This window comes from Hylobates moloch, unplaced genomic scaffold (assembly GCF_009828535.3).
Source record: "Hylobates moloch isolate HMO894 unplaced genomic scaffold, HMol_V3 SCAFFOLD_3, whole genome shotgun sequence".
NCBI lineage: Eukaryota > Metazoa > Chordata > Mammalia > Primates > Hylobatidae > Hylobates > Hylobates moloch.
Genome location: NW_026652278.1, coordinates 93,033,237 through 93,048,633, shown reverse-complemented (window position 1 = coordinate 93,048,633; position 15,397 = coordinate 93,033,237). Strand labels below are relative to the sequence as shown.

The window sequence follows — 15,397 nt, the reverse complement described above, 5'->3', positions numbered from 1 at the left end:
ATTGGTGTACAAGAATGCTTGTGATTTTTGTACATTGATTTTGTATCCTGAGACTTTGCTGAAGTTGCTAATCAGCTTAAGGAGATTTTGGGCTGAGACAATGGGATTTTCTAGATATACAATCATGTCATCTGCAAACAGGGACAGTTTGACTTCCTCTTTTCCTAATTGAATACCCTTTATTTCCGCAATAATCAATAGCTTACCAACCAAAAAGAGTCCAGGACCTGATGGATTCACAGCTGAATTCTACCAGAGGTACAAGGAGGAACTGGTACCATTCCTTCTGAAACTATTCCAATCGATAGAAAAAGAGGGAATCCTCCCTAACACATTTTATGAAGCCAGCATCATCCTGATACCAAAGCCAGGCAGAGACACAACCAAAAAAGAGAATTTTAGACCAATATCCTTGATGAACATTGATGCAAAAATCCTCAATAAAATACTGGCAAACCGAATCCAGCAGCACATCAAAAAGCTTATACACCATGATCAAGTGGGCTTCATCCCTGGGATGCAAGGCTGGTTCAACATATGCAAATCAATAAATGTAATCCAGCATATAAACAGAACCAAAGACAAAAACCACATGATTATCTCAATAGATGCAGAAAAGGCTTTTGACAAAATTCAACAACCCTTCATGCTAAAAACTCTCAATAAATTAGGTATTGATGGGACGTATCTCAAAATAATAAGAGCTATCTACGACAAACCCACAGCCAATATCATACTGAATTGGCAAAAACTGGAAGCATTCCCTCTGAAAACTGGCACAAGACAGGGATGCCCTCTCTCACCGCTCCTAGTTCTTTTAATTGTGATGTTAGCATATTGATTTTAGATCTTTCCTGCTTTCTCATGTGGGCATTTAGTGCTATAAATTTCCCTCTAAACACTGCTTTAGCTCTGTCCCAGAGATTCTGGTATGCTGTGCCTTTCTTCTCATTTGTTTCAAAGAACTTATTTATTTCTGCCTTAATTTTGTTATTTACACAGTACTCGTACAGGAGCAGGTTGTTCAGTTTCCATGTAGTTGTGCAGTTTGAGTGAGTTTCTTAATCCTGAGTTCTAATTTGATTGCATTGTGGTGATTTCCATTCTTTTGCATTTGCTGAGGAGTGTTTTACTTCTGATTATGTGGTCAGTTTTAGAATAAGTGCAATATGGTGCTGAGTAGAATGTATATTCTGTTGATTTTGGGTGAAGAGTTCTGTAGATGTTTATTAGGTCTGCTTCTGTAGATGTTTGTTAGGTCCAGAGGTGAGTTCAAGTCCTGAATATCCTTGTTAACTTTCTGTCTCATTGATCCAATATTGACAGTAGGGTGATAAAGTCTCCCACTATTATTGTGTGGGAGTCTGAGTCTCTTTGTAGGTCTTTAAGAAGTTTCTTTATGAACCTGGGTTCTCCTGTATTGGGTGCATATATATTTAGGATAGTTAGCTCTTCTTGTTGCATTGATTTTTTTACCATTATGTAATGCCCTTCTTTGTTTCTTTTGATCTTTGTTGGTTTAAAGACTGTTTTATCAGAGACTAGGATTGCAACCTCTGGTTTTTTTTCTTTTATTTTATTTTCTTTTTTTTGCTTTGCTTTCCATTTGCTTGGTAAATCTTCCTCCATCCCTTTATTTTTAGCCTATGTGTGTCTTTGCATGTGAGATGAGTCTCCTGAATACAGCACAGCAATGGGTATTGACTCTTTATCCAACTTGGCAGTCTGTGTCTTTTAATTGGGGCATTTAGCCTGTTTACATTTAAGGTTAATATTGTTATATGTGAATTTGATCCTGTCGTTATGAAGCTAGCTGGTTATTTTGCCCATTAGTTGATTCAGTTTCTTCATAGTGTCAACGTGCATATTCTTACATGCATATATTTCATAGTGGTGCAATCTGGGCATTTAGTGTACCTCTCACCTAAATACTGAACATTGTACCAAATAGGTAATTTTTCAACCCTCCCACATTTTAGTCTCCATCAAAACCTGTGGATTGACTCACCCTGCTTTCCACAGCTGGTACTCACACACACTACTGGGGAAACTGAGGGTGGAACCACCCACCTTCTGCCATCAGCACCTGCACATGTCCTTTGGGGGCCAAGGAGTTTGATCTATCCCACCCACTGCTGCTTTCTGTTTTTCCACTCTGTGCGTCCGTTGTACCTATAGTTTAGCTCCACTTATAAGTGAGAACATGCAGTTTTTGATTTCCATTTCTGAGTTATTTCACTTAGTATAATGGCCTCCAATATCATCCATGTTGCTGCAAAAAACATGATTTCATTTTTTATGGCTAAATAGTATTCCATAGTATGTGTGTATATGCATACCTACACCCACCCACCACCACCTCCACATACACTACATTTTCTTTATCCATTCCTCTGTTGATGGACACAGGTTGTTGATTCCATATCTTTGCTATTATGAATAGTTCTAGGATAAACATACAAGTGCAGTTATCTTTTTGTATAATGATTTTTCCCTTTGGGTATATATCCAATAGTGGGATGGCTAGATCAAATGTTATTTCTATTTTTACTTCATTGAGAAATTGCCATACTATTTTCTCCATAAAGGTTGTATTAATTTACATTACCACCAACAGTGTATAGTGTTCCCTTTTCTCTGCATCCTTGCCAACATCTGTTGTGTTTTGACTTTTTAATAACAGCCATTCTGACTGGTGTAAAATGATATCTCATTGTGCTTTTATTTGCATTTCTCTGATGATTTGTAAGATTTGACCTTCTTTCACAGTTTGTTGGCTGCTTCTGTGTCATCTTTTGAAAAATGTTTGTTCAACATTTCCCTTCCTCACTTTTTAAATGTTTTTTTTCTTTGTTAAGCTGTTTGAGTTCTTTGTGATTCTGGATATTGGCCCTTTGTTGGATGCCTAATTTACAAATATTTTTTCTCATTCTGTAGGTTGTCTGTTTACTCCATTGATTGTTTCCTTTGCTGTACAGAAGCTTTTTGGTTTAATTAAGTCCCATATGTCTGTTTTCATTTTTGTTGCATTTGCTTTGAGGACTTGTTCATAAATTCTCTGCTTAAGTCAATGTCCAGAAGAGTTTTTCCTAGGTTTCTTCTAGGACATTTATAATGTCAGGTCTTAGTTTAGGTCTTTAATCCATCTCGAGTTAATTTTTGTATATGGTGAGAATTATGGGTCCGATTTATTTCTTCTGTATATAGCAATCCAATTTTCCCAACACTGTTTATTGAATTAGGATATCTTTTCCTCAGTGTAAATTTTTGTTGAATTGGTCAAAAATCAGTTGATTGCAGGTATATTGTTCTTTATTCTGTTCCATTGATCTGTGTATCTATTTTTATACCAGCACCATATTGTTTTGCTTACTCTAGCCTTGTAGTATAATTTGAAGTCAGGTAATGTGATGCCTCCAGCTTTGTTCTTTTTTGTCTAAGATTGCCTTGGCTATTTGGACTCCTTTTTTGATTCCATATGAATTTTAGGATTGTTTTATCGAATTCTATGAAAAATGATGATAATTTGATAGAGGTTCTGTTCAATCTGCTGATTATTTTAGGTAGTATGGTCATTTCAATAATATTGTTTCCTTCAATCCATGAGCATGGGATGTTTTTCCATTTGTTTGCATAGTCTGTGATTTCTTTCATTAGTATGTTATAGTTCTCCTTATAGAGATCTTTTTTCTCCTTGGTCAAATATTCCTAGATATTTTATTTCATTTTTATAGCTATTGTAAATGGGAATGCCTTCTTGATTTGGTCCTTGACTAAGTCATTATCAGTGTGTAGAAATACTTCTGATTTCTGTATATTAATTTTCCATCTTGAAACTTTTCCGAATTGATTTATCAAATCTAAGAGGTTTTTTTTTTGGTGAAGTCTTTAGGGTTTTCTAGAATAAGATATCATCAGTGAACACGGATAATTTGACTTCCTCATTTCTAATTTCAGTGCCTTTTTGTTTTCTCTTGCCTGATTGCCCTGGTGAGGACTTCTAGAATTATGTTAAATAAGAGTGGTAAAAGTGGGCATTCTTGTCTTCTTCCAGTTCTTAGAGGGAATGCTTTCAACTTTTCCTCACTAAGATGTTTGCTGTGGATTGGTCATATATTACCTTTATTATGTTGAAGTATGCTTTTTCTATGCCTAGTTTGTTGAGGATTTTTATCATGAAGGGATGCTGAATTTTATGGAATGCTCTTTCTCTGCCTATTGAAATGATTATGTGGGTTTTGTCCTTAATAATGTTTATGTGATGTATTTCATTTATTGATTTGATACTTATTATTGGTCTGTTTGAGAGTTTTAGTTTTTTCTGGTTCAATCTTTGGGATTTGTATGTTTCCAGAAATTTATTTATTTCCTCTAGATTTTCTAGTTTGTGAGTGTAGAATTGTTCATAATAGTCACTGATGATATCTTGTATTTCTGTGGAATCAATTGTAATATCTCTTTTTTCATTTCTGATTGCATTTATTGAGATCTTGTCTCTTCTTATATTGATTAGTCTACTTAGATTTTGTCAATTTTCTTTACCCTTTCAAAGAACTAACTTTTTGTTTCATTGATTATTTGTATTTTATTTTGTTTTCTATTTCATTTGGTTCTTCTTTGATATTTGATATTTGTTTTTTCCTGTTAACTTTGGGTTTGGTTTATTCTTTTGCCTCCAGCTTTTGAAGTGTGATGTTAAGTTGTTAATTCGTGGTCTTTCTACTTTTTTGTTTTAGGCTTTAATGCTATAAACCCCTCTTAGCATTGCTTTTGCTGTATCTCACAGGTTTTGGTATGTTGTGTTTTCATTTTCATTGATTTAATAAAATTTTTTAATTTCTATCTTATTTTTTTCATTGACCCAGTGATCATTGAGAAGCATACCGTTTAAATTTCCATGTATTTGTATCATTTCTGAAGTTTCTCTTGGTATTGATTTCTAGCTTTATTCCACTGTAGTCTGAGAAGACAATTGATATGATTTCGATTTTTGAAAATTTGTTAAAACTTGTTTTATGGCTTTGCTTTAACATGGTCTACCTTGGAGAATGTTCTATCTGCTTATGAAACTAATGTATATTCTGTAATTGCTTGGTAGAGTGTTCTGTAAATGTCTATTAAATCCATTTGGTCTAAAAGCCGGGTTAAGTTCAGTGTTTCTTTGTTAAATGATCTGTCTAGTGCTATGACTGTGATGTTGACGTACTCCTCTATTATTGTATTGCTGGGTGTTTTGATGTTGGGTGCCCATGTATTTAGGATTGTTATATCCTTTGCTGAATTGATCTCTTTATCATTATATAATGTCTTTCTTTGTCTTTTATTACTGTTTTTGATCTAAAGTCTGTGTTATCTGATTTAACCATAGCTACTTGTGTTCCCTTTTGGTTTCCATTTGCATGGAATATATTTTTTACCCCTTTACTTTTAGTCTATATGTGTCTTTATAGGTAAGGTGAATTTCTTATAGGAAGAATGTAATTTGATCACATTTTTAATGCATTCTGCCAATCTCTATCTTTGAAGTGGAGCATTTAACCTATTATATTAAAAGTTAATATTGATATATGAGGCTTTGTTCTTGTCATATTTTTAATTATTTTCAAGTTGTTTTAAATTTTTTAATTTTCTTCTCTTTTTGTCTTTGTGTTTTGATGAAATTCTGTTGTGATTCCATTTGATTCCTTTATTTTCCTCCTTTGTGTGATTATTTTATAAAAACTAAGTTTTATATTTCTATATGTTTTCATAATGGTGATTATCGACCTTTCATTCCCATGTCTAAGAACTCTCAGCATTTTTGGCAAGACCAGTCCAGTCACCAAAAATTTTCTAAGTATTTGCTTATCTGGGAAAGACTTTATTTTTTCCTGATTTATGAAGCTTCTTCTGGCAGCATATAACATTCTGGTCTGACAGATTTATTTTTTTTCTCTCAGCACTTTGAAAATACCATCTTATTCTCTTCTGGCCCATAAGTCTTCTGTTAGTCAGATGTGGTTTCCTTTGTAGGTCACCAGCTGATTTTCTCTTTCTAACTTTAAAATTCTTTCTTTCACTGACTTTAGACATTCTGAATATATATGCTGTGGTGACTCCTTTTTGCAATGTATTTGCCTTGGGATAGGAAGTTCTCAGCAATTGTTTCCTTAATTTGTTTTCTAAATTTTTTGATTGCTCTTCCTTCCTCAGGAATACCAACAATGCATAAGTTCTATAGCTTTATGTAGTCCCAGGCATCTCAAAGCTTTGTTCATTCTGTTCTATTCTTTTATCTTTATTTTTATCTGACTGGATTATTTCAAAAGACCTTTCTTCAAGTTCTGAGATTTTTTTCTTTTGAATGTATTTAATATTTCCTTCAATTGTTTTTTTTTGTTCTAGAATTTCTGCTTGGTTTTATTTTATTTTATTTTTCAAGGCCAAAGCCTTTTAGTAAAGACAGTAATCTTATTTTGATAAAAAGTATATTTCAAAATAAAAATGTAATGTTAATAAACCCTAAAGCATCAAATAACATGAAAAACATAGTAAAACTTGTGAGCAATATAAGAGAAAATGACTTGTACATCTATAAAACCAAAGAGATTCCATTATAAAGCTACTTGAATTGATAAAAACAATTCAACAAAATGGTAGGATGAGATAAATATACAAAAATCAATAGCTAGCTTGTATAATAACAATAATGTATTAAAATTATGATGAAAAAGGAAATAGCATTGAAAATATAATAATGGTAGGGAGCACACTGGGGTCAATATTTGATCAAACTAGTATAAAATTTATTTAGAAGAATAAAACATATACAGTAACACACATATGCACACATACAGGCGTATATGTTAAAGGCAAGCATAATGAGGAGTAATTAGCCCTACCAGATCTTAGACGATCTTATATTTGAATAATTAAAGCAGCATGGTATTGATGCAAAAATAGACAGATAAATGAACAAAATAAATAACCTTGAAATTGATCCTGAGCTCAAGCAATCTTCTTCCTGCTTCAGCCTCCTGAGCAGCTAGGACTACAGGCTCGCACCACCATGCCAGGCTATTTAAAAAAAATTTTTTTTTGTTGAGACAAGGTCTTGCTATGTTGCCCAGCCTGGTCTCAAACTCTTGGCCTCAAGTGATCCTCCCACCTCAGTCTCCAAAAGTGCTGGTATTACAGGCATGAGCCACTGCTCCCAGCCCTTCAATGTATCTCTTTTTTTTTTTTTTGAGACAGGGTCTTGCCCTGTTGCCCAGGCTGGAATTCAGTGGCATGATCTTGGCTCACTGCAACCTCTGCTTCCCGGGTTCAAGCAATTTTCCTGTCTCAGCCTCCCAAATAGCTGGGACTACAGACATGCACCACCACACTCGGCTAATTTTTGTATTTTTAGTAGAGATGGGGTTTTGCCATGTTGACTAGGCTGGTCTCGATCTCCTGGCCTCAAATGATCCACCCGTCTTGGCTTCCCAAAGTGCTGGGATTATAGGCATGAGCCACTGTGCCCAGCCTCAATGAGTCTTTTAATTCTGTTATTGCACTTTAGGTTTTCTTGCATTGTTTTATTTTGGTGATCTTTATTTACATTCGTGATTTTATCTCAAATTGGTATTCTCATATAATTTCCTGCACCTGTTTTATAGCATGATAATATCATCTTCTACTCTACTGAAGTTGCCAGACAGTTTTGAAAATAATTTTTTTAGAGTTCTCATATTACATAATTTTAGAGGTATAATTTCCTTCTTCCTTTATCACATTTTTTTTCTGTTTTATGGTCACCCTCACATTGGATTTTTTTGTGTGTGTGAGTAATTCCTCCATAATTCTGGTACTTGATTGCCATTTATAATTTTGGTATTTTTGTGAATGTTCCTACATATTTTATCTTCCTACATATTTTCCTACATATATCTTCCTACATATTTTAGTGAAAAGTATGGAGAGACACTGCTAGACACTGTTGATTTCGTATTTATATTTAAGAACTTTTCCACTGTCCAGCCATGGCTGACTGAGCCAATCCATCCTGTTAGTTTAGCAGTGTCTGATTAAGGTTTAGATACGGTTAAGTGGTTGTCTCAGATGTTACAGACTAAAGGGAGAATTTTGTCACCATATAATATAGCCGGAGAGGTCTACAGTCATTGTTACTACTTTCAGCAGTGCAACTTAAGGAGGATACTGTGTTCCTTCACGATTGTAAATATGGTATGCAGAGTTTTAGTGTCTTAATAGCCAAAATAATACCATTAAGCACAGAAACATTTGAGCTGAATTTAAGCTTGACATTGGAAGTTTTGATAAATTACTGAATATAATCCCATCTCCAACCTGCTCTGGACTATTCTTATTATTAAGAAATAATGTGTTTTAGTTTTCCAGGACAAAGCTGGTTTAGTCTGATTGTTTCAGTGTAATTACTAATAGCAACCCTGTTGTTTTCAAGATTATCAAGATTTAGATGATAAATTATATGGTCACTTTACTTTGAAGGATTTTATTTCTGATCTTCTTACAATCATATTACCCATGTGATATAGATGCTTTCATGAATGAAATACTTCCTTACCTTATGCTTCCATTACCATCTCTTGAAGATACTGCTGTCTCATCTTTATACCACAAAGAAAACTTCTGTTTTCAAAGATTTTTTTATTAGGATTCCCAATTCATGTCCCAGAGATTGAGGACAATTTCCAAAGCCTTACATGTTTTCATTATCTGTCTACTGCCACCACTGTATTAGGCTTACCCCCAGAAACAGAACCAATAGAATCTGTCTATCTGCCTATATCTCTATCAATATATAGATACACATGAGGATATTTATTATGAGAATTGGCTCACATGATTATGGATGCTGAGAAGTCCCATGATATGCCATCTGGGAAAGGTAATAGTGTAATTCACTCTGAATCTGAAGGCCTGAGGACCAGAGGTGCTGGTGGTGTAACTCCCACTCCAAGGTCAAAAGCTTAAGATCTGGGAGGCCATTGGTTTAAGTCCTGGAATCTGAAGGCCCAACAACCAGGAGCTCCAATTCCAATGGCAGGAGAAGATGGATATCCCAGCCAAGAAGAAAGGGAGAACTTATTGTTGCTCAGCCTTTTTGTTCTATTTAGGCCGTAAGTGATTTGGATGACACCTGTCCACATTGGTAAGGGTGGATCTTCTTTAGCCCTTCTATTGATTCAGATGCTTATAATTTCTAGAAACACTCTTACAGACACACTGAGAAATAATGTTTTACTAGCTATCTGGGCATCTTTTAGCCCTATCAACTCGACACATAAAATTAACCATCACAAGCACCGTTGTACTTACAGAGCTTATCAATCTCAGATCTCACAAATTCAAATGTTCACTCAGTTTATGTGTGTTTTATCTCTCACCTTTCTCTACGGAATTCAGTTTGCGAATGTACTGTCTTCTGTGTATACTTCATCCTGTATTCTGAGATTCTTTTTGACCCTTGGCTAACTCTCGCTCTCATGATCTCAGTTTCACTTACAGCTTTAGATAAAAGGCAGTGTCCTTTTTCTAACATTGGACCCATGGAGTCCCATCTACTTGCTTTGGCTAGTTTTAGCTACCCAGTCTGGATTTTTTTCTCAAATAGGTAAATTCAGACAAAGGAAATATGAGATTTAATGAAGAATTATTGTATAAATAGATTTGTTTTTTTTTCCCGTCAGCTTCTATTTTATTCTATATTCTTGTCAAATACATACTCTTCTTTATGTATGGAGAAAAGAAAACATTAATTATATACTAGATGCCCATGTTGCTAAAAAATTCTAAATTATAACTCAGCACAGATAATAAATTAAGTAACATATTTCAAAAAAATACAAGACTCAGAAACTATAGCTGTTATTTTAGCTTAATATCATTATGTGTGTTTGTCTCCATCGTGTTGGCAGCATAACCTACCCTCTGACTTTTGCTCTATGTCCGTTTCTTTATCTGTGTTATGGAGATAATATGAGTACCTACCTCATAGAGCTGTTTTAAGGATTACAAGAGTTATATAGAGAGCTTTTAAAACAGTCGCCACATATTGTAATCTCTCAATAAATGTTAGCTAACCTCCTGGAAATAATATTTTTCAATGGTTTAAAACTTAAAAATGTATTTGTGGATGATGCATTTGGTATTTTTAAACACACGATGGAGATTTGTGTTTTAATGAAACCCACCCCATCCCACCTAACTCAATCCAAGCCTTCTCTTACTTGGGCAGCAATTTACATAATAGACTGAAGAGGCAAATTTGTAGTTAAGAATAACTGCAGTGATAGTGAAGATGTACTATGGGGGTGGGAGTGGTTCAGAATTGAGATTTTTTTTAGGATATAGAATTGATAAGTCTTGGTTAAACTGAGCTGTTTAATCAGTGTTTCTCAACCTCTGCACTGTTGACATTTTGGCCCAGATTATTCCTCTTGTGAGAGGCTTACCTATGTATTGCAGGATGTTTAACAGCATGCCTGTTCTCCATCCATTAGATGCTAGTAGCGACCCTCAGTTGTAAGAAAGAAAAATGTAACTGAGCACTGCCAAATGTCCCCTGGGGGAAAAACACCTCCAGTTGAGAACTACTGTGTTAAATAAATGGCATATGCTTTGCCTTGCAAACTGTTACAGGGTCAGCAATAATTATTTCTATGATAATAAGTTTAAAAAATAGATATTATTAATAATAAAATGTTTTTATGCCTGAGGATTGCAAGGTTGGCTTAACACTTGAAAATCAGTGTAATTCACTGCATTAACAGAAATTGGCATATTTTCAAATGGTTGATGACAATTCGCAATCTCTCTTCTGAATGTTTGTGTCATACAACATGTTGTTCTTCTGTTTTATTTTCTCATCAAGTTTTCAGCATCCCCTACAGATCAGGAATATTGATTTTGTTAACTTTTTCCTGCCATATAGATTGCAAGTGTCTTTCCTAGACTCTTACTACATTTTGTTTGTTACACAAAATATTGTGTTATTATGTTTCTTTTGTAAATTCAGGAATTCCTTTTTTATTTAAGAGTCTTGTCCTTCCAAATGTTTTATAAAAGTTATCCCATACATTCTGAAATTTTATTTTATTTCACATTTGGGTCTTTATTGCAGTTGGATTTTATTTTTGTATTTGATATATGATAGGGTATATAACCTGATTATGTGAGCTTCATTTATTAAAACATATTTTCTATAATGAATATAAATGCCACTTTTTAATATATTTTCATTTTTATGTATTTCTATTTTGGATTTCTATTCTGTTTTATTGATACAATTATCTATCATTGCACAAATACTTTGTTTTTAACACTTTAGTAAGTTTTAATGTCTTTATTTTCCCTCTTCTACAACCTGCTTCTCCCTTAGTTGCCTTACCTCAATAAATACTATTAATAACTCTGTCAGATACTGCTTTAGTCCATGTGTGTTGACATAAGGAAATACTTGAGGCTGGGTTATTTATAAGGAAAAGAGGTCTTATTTTGTCTCATGGTTCTGTAGGCAGTACAAGAAACATGGTGCCGGCATCTGCTTCTGGCGAGGGCCTCAGAGAGCTTCTACTCGTGCAGGAAGGTGAAGTGGGAGCAGATATGTCACACGGTGAGTGTGGGAATGAGAGAGTAATGGGAGAGCTGCTACACACTTGAACAACCAGATTTCGCCTGAACTGAGTGAGAACTCACTTCTCCCCAAGGGGATGGTGCTAAACTATTTATGAGGGATCCTCCTGTATAATCCAAACACCTCCCACTGGGGCCCACTTTCAACACTGAGGATTACATTTCAACATGAGATGTGGAGGGGACCAGTAACCAAACCATATCAGTTATTCAGTCTGAAAACCTTAAGAGTTTTTCTTGACTGCTTACTTTCTCTCACAATCCTTGTTCAATGCACTAGAACATTCTTTTCTTCCTTTTATCAGAATATATAAAAAATTCCACCACTTTTCACCACCTCCACCACTTTCACATTTATCACCTTAGTTTATTCCATTATCTTTTTTGTTGCCCTGGACTATTACAATAGTTGTTCGATTCCCCCATTTCTAATCTTGATCACATAGCAGCCAGAGTGATCTTCTTAAAATATAAATCACATTCTCATTCTCTCCAACCACTTTCCAAAGAGCTGCAGGCTTAGCATACACATTGTCTACCTTCCAAGTTGTAGCAGTCAACAGTTCTACCAAATGGCATGCTGTTTCTATCTATTCCTTTGCCTTTTAACAATCAAATGCTAAACCAATGCCACTAATTTTAAATTTATTGATTTAGGTAAGGGTATTCTCAGTGCTTCAAAAGCAGTGTCAAAATCTCAATGCCTTAATATAACTGAAGTTTGTGTCTCTCTCATCTAATAGTTTAATGAGAGTCAGTGGATAAGTTTCTTATCCATAGAGTCATCTGGTTACCTAGACTCCTTTTATCTAGTGGCTACATTCCATAAGGCTTTGGAGTCCTCCATTGCATCTTCCCAACTACTTGGAATGAAAATTTGTACAGCAGGTTTTAGAGGACAGCACTGGGGGTGTGTGTGTGTGTGTGTGTGTGTGTGTGTGTGTGTGTGTATGACTTTTTCATATACTTACTGGCCATTTGTATGTCTACTTTTATGAAAAAGTCTATTTTGGTCATTTGCCCATTTTTAATTGGGTTATTTGGGTTTTGGTGTTGAATTGCTTGAGTTCATTATATTTTGTTTTTCTATTAATTCCTTATTAAATTTATGGTTTTTATGGTTTCTCCCAATCCATAGGTTGCCTTTTCATTTCGTTGACTTTTTTCTTTGCTTTGCACAAGTTTGTTTTTTTTTAGTTCTTCACTACTCTGCAGAGGTTCTACTTGTTTATTTTTGCTTTTGTTGCCTGTGATTTTGGTGTCATACCCAGAAAATCAAGAATTATGTCCAGGAGCTTTTCCCCTATGTTTCCTTCTGGGCGTTTTATGGTATTATGCTTAAAATTTTAATTCATTGAGTTGATTTTTGTGTGTGTGTCAAATAAGTGTCAATTTTATTTTTTACATGTGGATATCCAATTTTCTCAACCTCATTTATTTAAGGAATTATGTTTTCTTCATTGTGTATTGTTGGCACCCTTGTCAAAAACTAATTGACCATATATGCCTAGGATTATTACTGGGCTCTCTAACCTATTTGTTTGACCTTTGTGTCTGTTTTATTATTATTATTTTTATTTTATGTGTCTGTTTATATACCATTACAATACTGTTTAAATTTTTAAATTTTATTTATTATTTATTTTATTATACATTGAAATTTACAGCTGTATTTATTATGGGGTATGAAGCAATGTTAGGATTTACGAGTATAATGTAGAATACTTAAAGCTAATTAACACATCTGTCAGCTCAAATATCACTTTTTATAGTGAGAACATTTGAAATTTACTCTCATAGCAATTTTGAAATGGACAATACGCTATTATATTCACCATGCTGTGCAGTAGATATCAAAAAAACCTTTATTCCCCATGAATAACTGAGATTTTGTACTTTTCGACATCATCTCCTTATTACCTCTGCCTGAAGCCTCTGCAGCCACCATTCTGCTCTCTGCTTCTATGAGTTCAGTTGTTTTATCTTCCACATATAAGTGAAAACATGTGGTATTCGTCTTTCTGTGCTTGGCTTATTTCACTTAGCATAGTGTTCTACAATTCTATCCATGTCATTGCAAGTGACAGAATTTCATTTTTAAAGGCTACATAGTATTCTACTCTCTCTATATACTACATTTTCTTTATCCATTCATCCATTGATAAACAGGTTGATTCCATTACTTGGCTATCATGAATACTGCTGCCTGCAGTGAACAAGGGAGTGCAGACATTTCTTTGACAAACAGGTTTTAAACTTTTGGTAAATACCCAGAAATGCAATTGCCAGATCATATGGTGATTCTATTTTTAGTATTTTGAGGAACCTCCATAGTGTTTTTAATAGTGGATGTACTAGTTTACATTCGCGCTAACAGTGTACAAGAGTTACCTTTTCTCCATATGCTGACCAACATTTATCTTTGGTATTTTTGATAATAGACATTCTGACCGATGTGAGATGACATCTCATTGTGGTTTTAATTTGCATTTCCTTAATGATTAATGATGTTGAGCTTTAAAAAAATATATGTCTGTTTTCCATTTTTGTGTCTTATTTTGAAAAATGTACATTCAGTCCCATTACCTGTTTTTTTTTTCAAAGGGTAGATAGTTTATTGAAGGCTTTTAACTATTTGGTTGATTCCTGGATCCAGATGACAACACATAGTATATTGTCATGGTCCCACGTTTCTTTTGCAAATTTCAACATGGACCACATGAGTAGTAAACCCCTGGAAATAACTGGAAACCCAGTGCTCTTGCCTTCTGCAACATGGAATCATCTGCTCCTTGTTTCCATCCAAATCAGCATCAGGAGCCATAGAAAATGGGCCTCACATTTAAAGCAAAGAAAGAAGAGAAGTGGGAAATCACACAAATGGGAACACTCACAATTCTGTTCATCGTTTTTTAATCTGTGATTGTGCCCAACACTGTTATCGTGGATTTATAATTCAACCAATGAAGTCAGTAATGCTGGATGACTTACATTCTTGACAATTTATGGCAATTGAATTCAGCATTCTGCACTTCTAATAACAGTAGCAGCAAATACTCAGAAATGTATAGCATGAATGTATTCACTAGTATCTTCTCATTCTGAATCCCCTGAATTGCTCTCCCAGTTTCAAAAAGTGTCCCTGAACCCTAAATAATAGGTGAACCATGCAATGCAAATCAATAGATTTTTCACGAGCAATAATTGTTTCTCTCTGGGAGATTCCCATTAGTCCCAGAAGGAAAAATATTTTGATTGACCTCAGGGAACACAGCAGATGTGGATAAGCTGTGTGTGCTTCTGACCTTATCAGAAGAAAACCAGGCCTTGAAAATCACAGGGGAACACCCTGGACATGTGCATATTGGCTGTGGGAAACCAAATGGCTGGTTAAGTGTGTGTTCTCCTTCAAAACCAACCAAACCAATACATGCAGACTGTGCAAGGGAAAGGAGAAAAAATGGTGTATGAATTAAAATTTCTTTATGTTTAAAACAGCCTCATGAAATAATAATATCAAGGGAAAAAATGGTATGTTGTGAGCATCTGGGAATCTTTGACCCATTAGTAAAAAGATTTTCTACATAAACTTCTGGAAACTGAGTTGCTTAAGCCCCTCGGTACAGAGGAGAAGTTTACTCTGTTACCTTTGAATGCCACATTTCCTGCTCTGCTTGGGGGTTATATGGCCAAATAAGATCACAAGAAGAGGGTGAAAAATCAGCAAAATATATTTTTCATGGAGAGTTCCAACCCA

General features: G+C 34.6%; 1 protein-coding gene across 1 annotated transcript in view; it reads left to right on the top strand.

Annotated features, from left to right (window-relative positions):
* The window catches only part of LOC116461863 (coiled-coil domain-containing protein 7-like), a 286,960-nt gene that overhangs the window by 61,377 nt on the left and 210,186 nt on the right, over nucleotides 1-15,397 (top strand). The window contains 1 exon segment of the mRNA XM_058436561.1: nucleotides 11,522-11,620. Coding sequence (XP_058292544.1) covers nucleotides 11,536-11,620 — 85 coding nt within the window. The 5' untranslated portion in view covers nucleotides 11,522-11,535.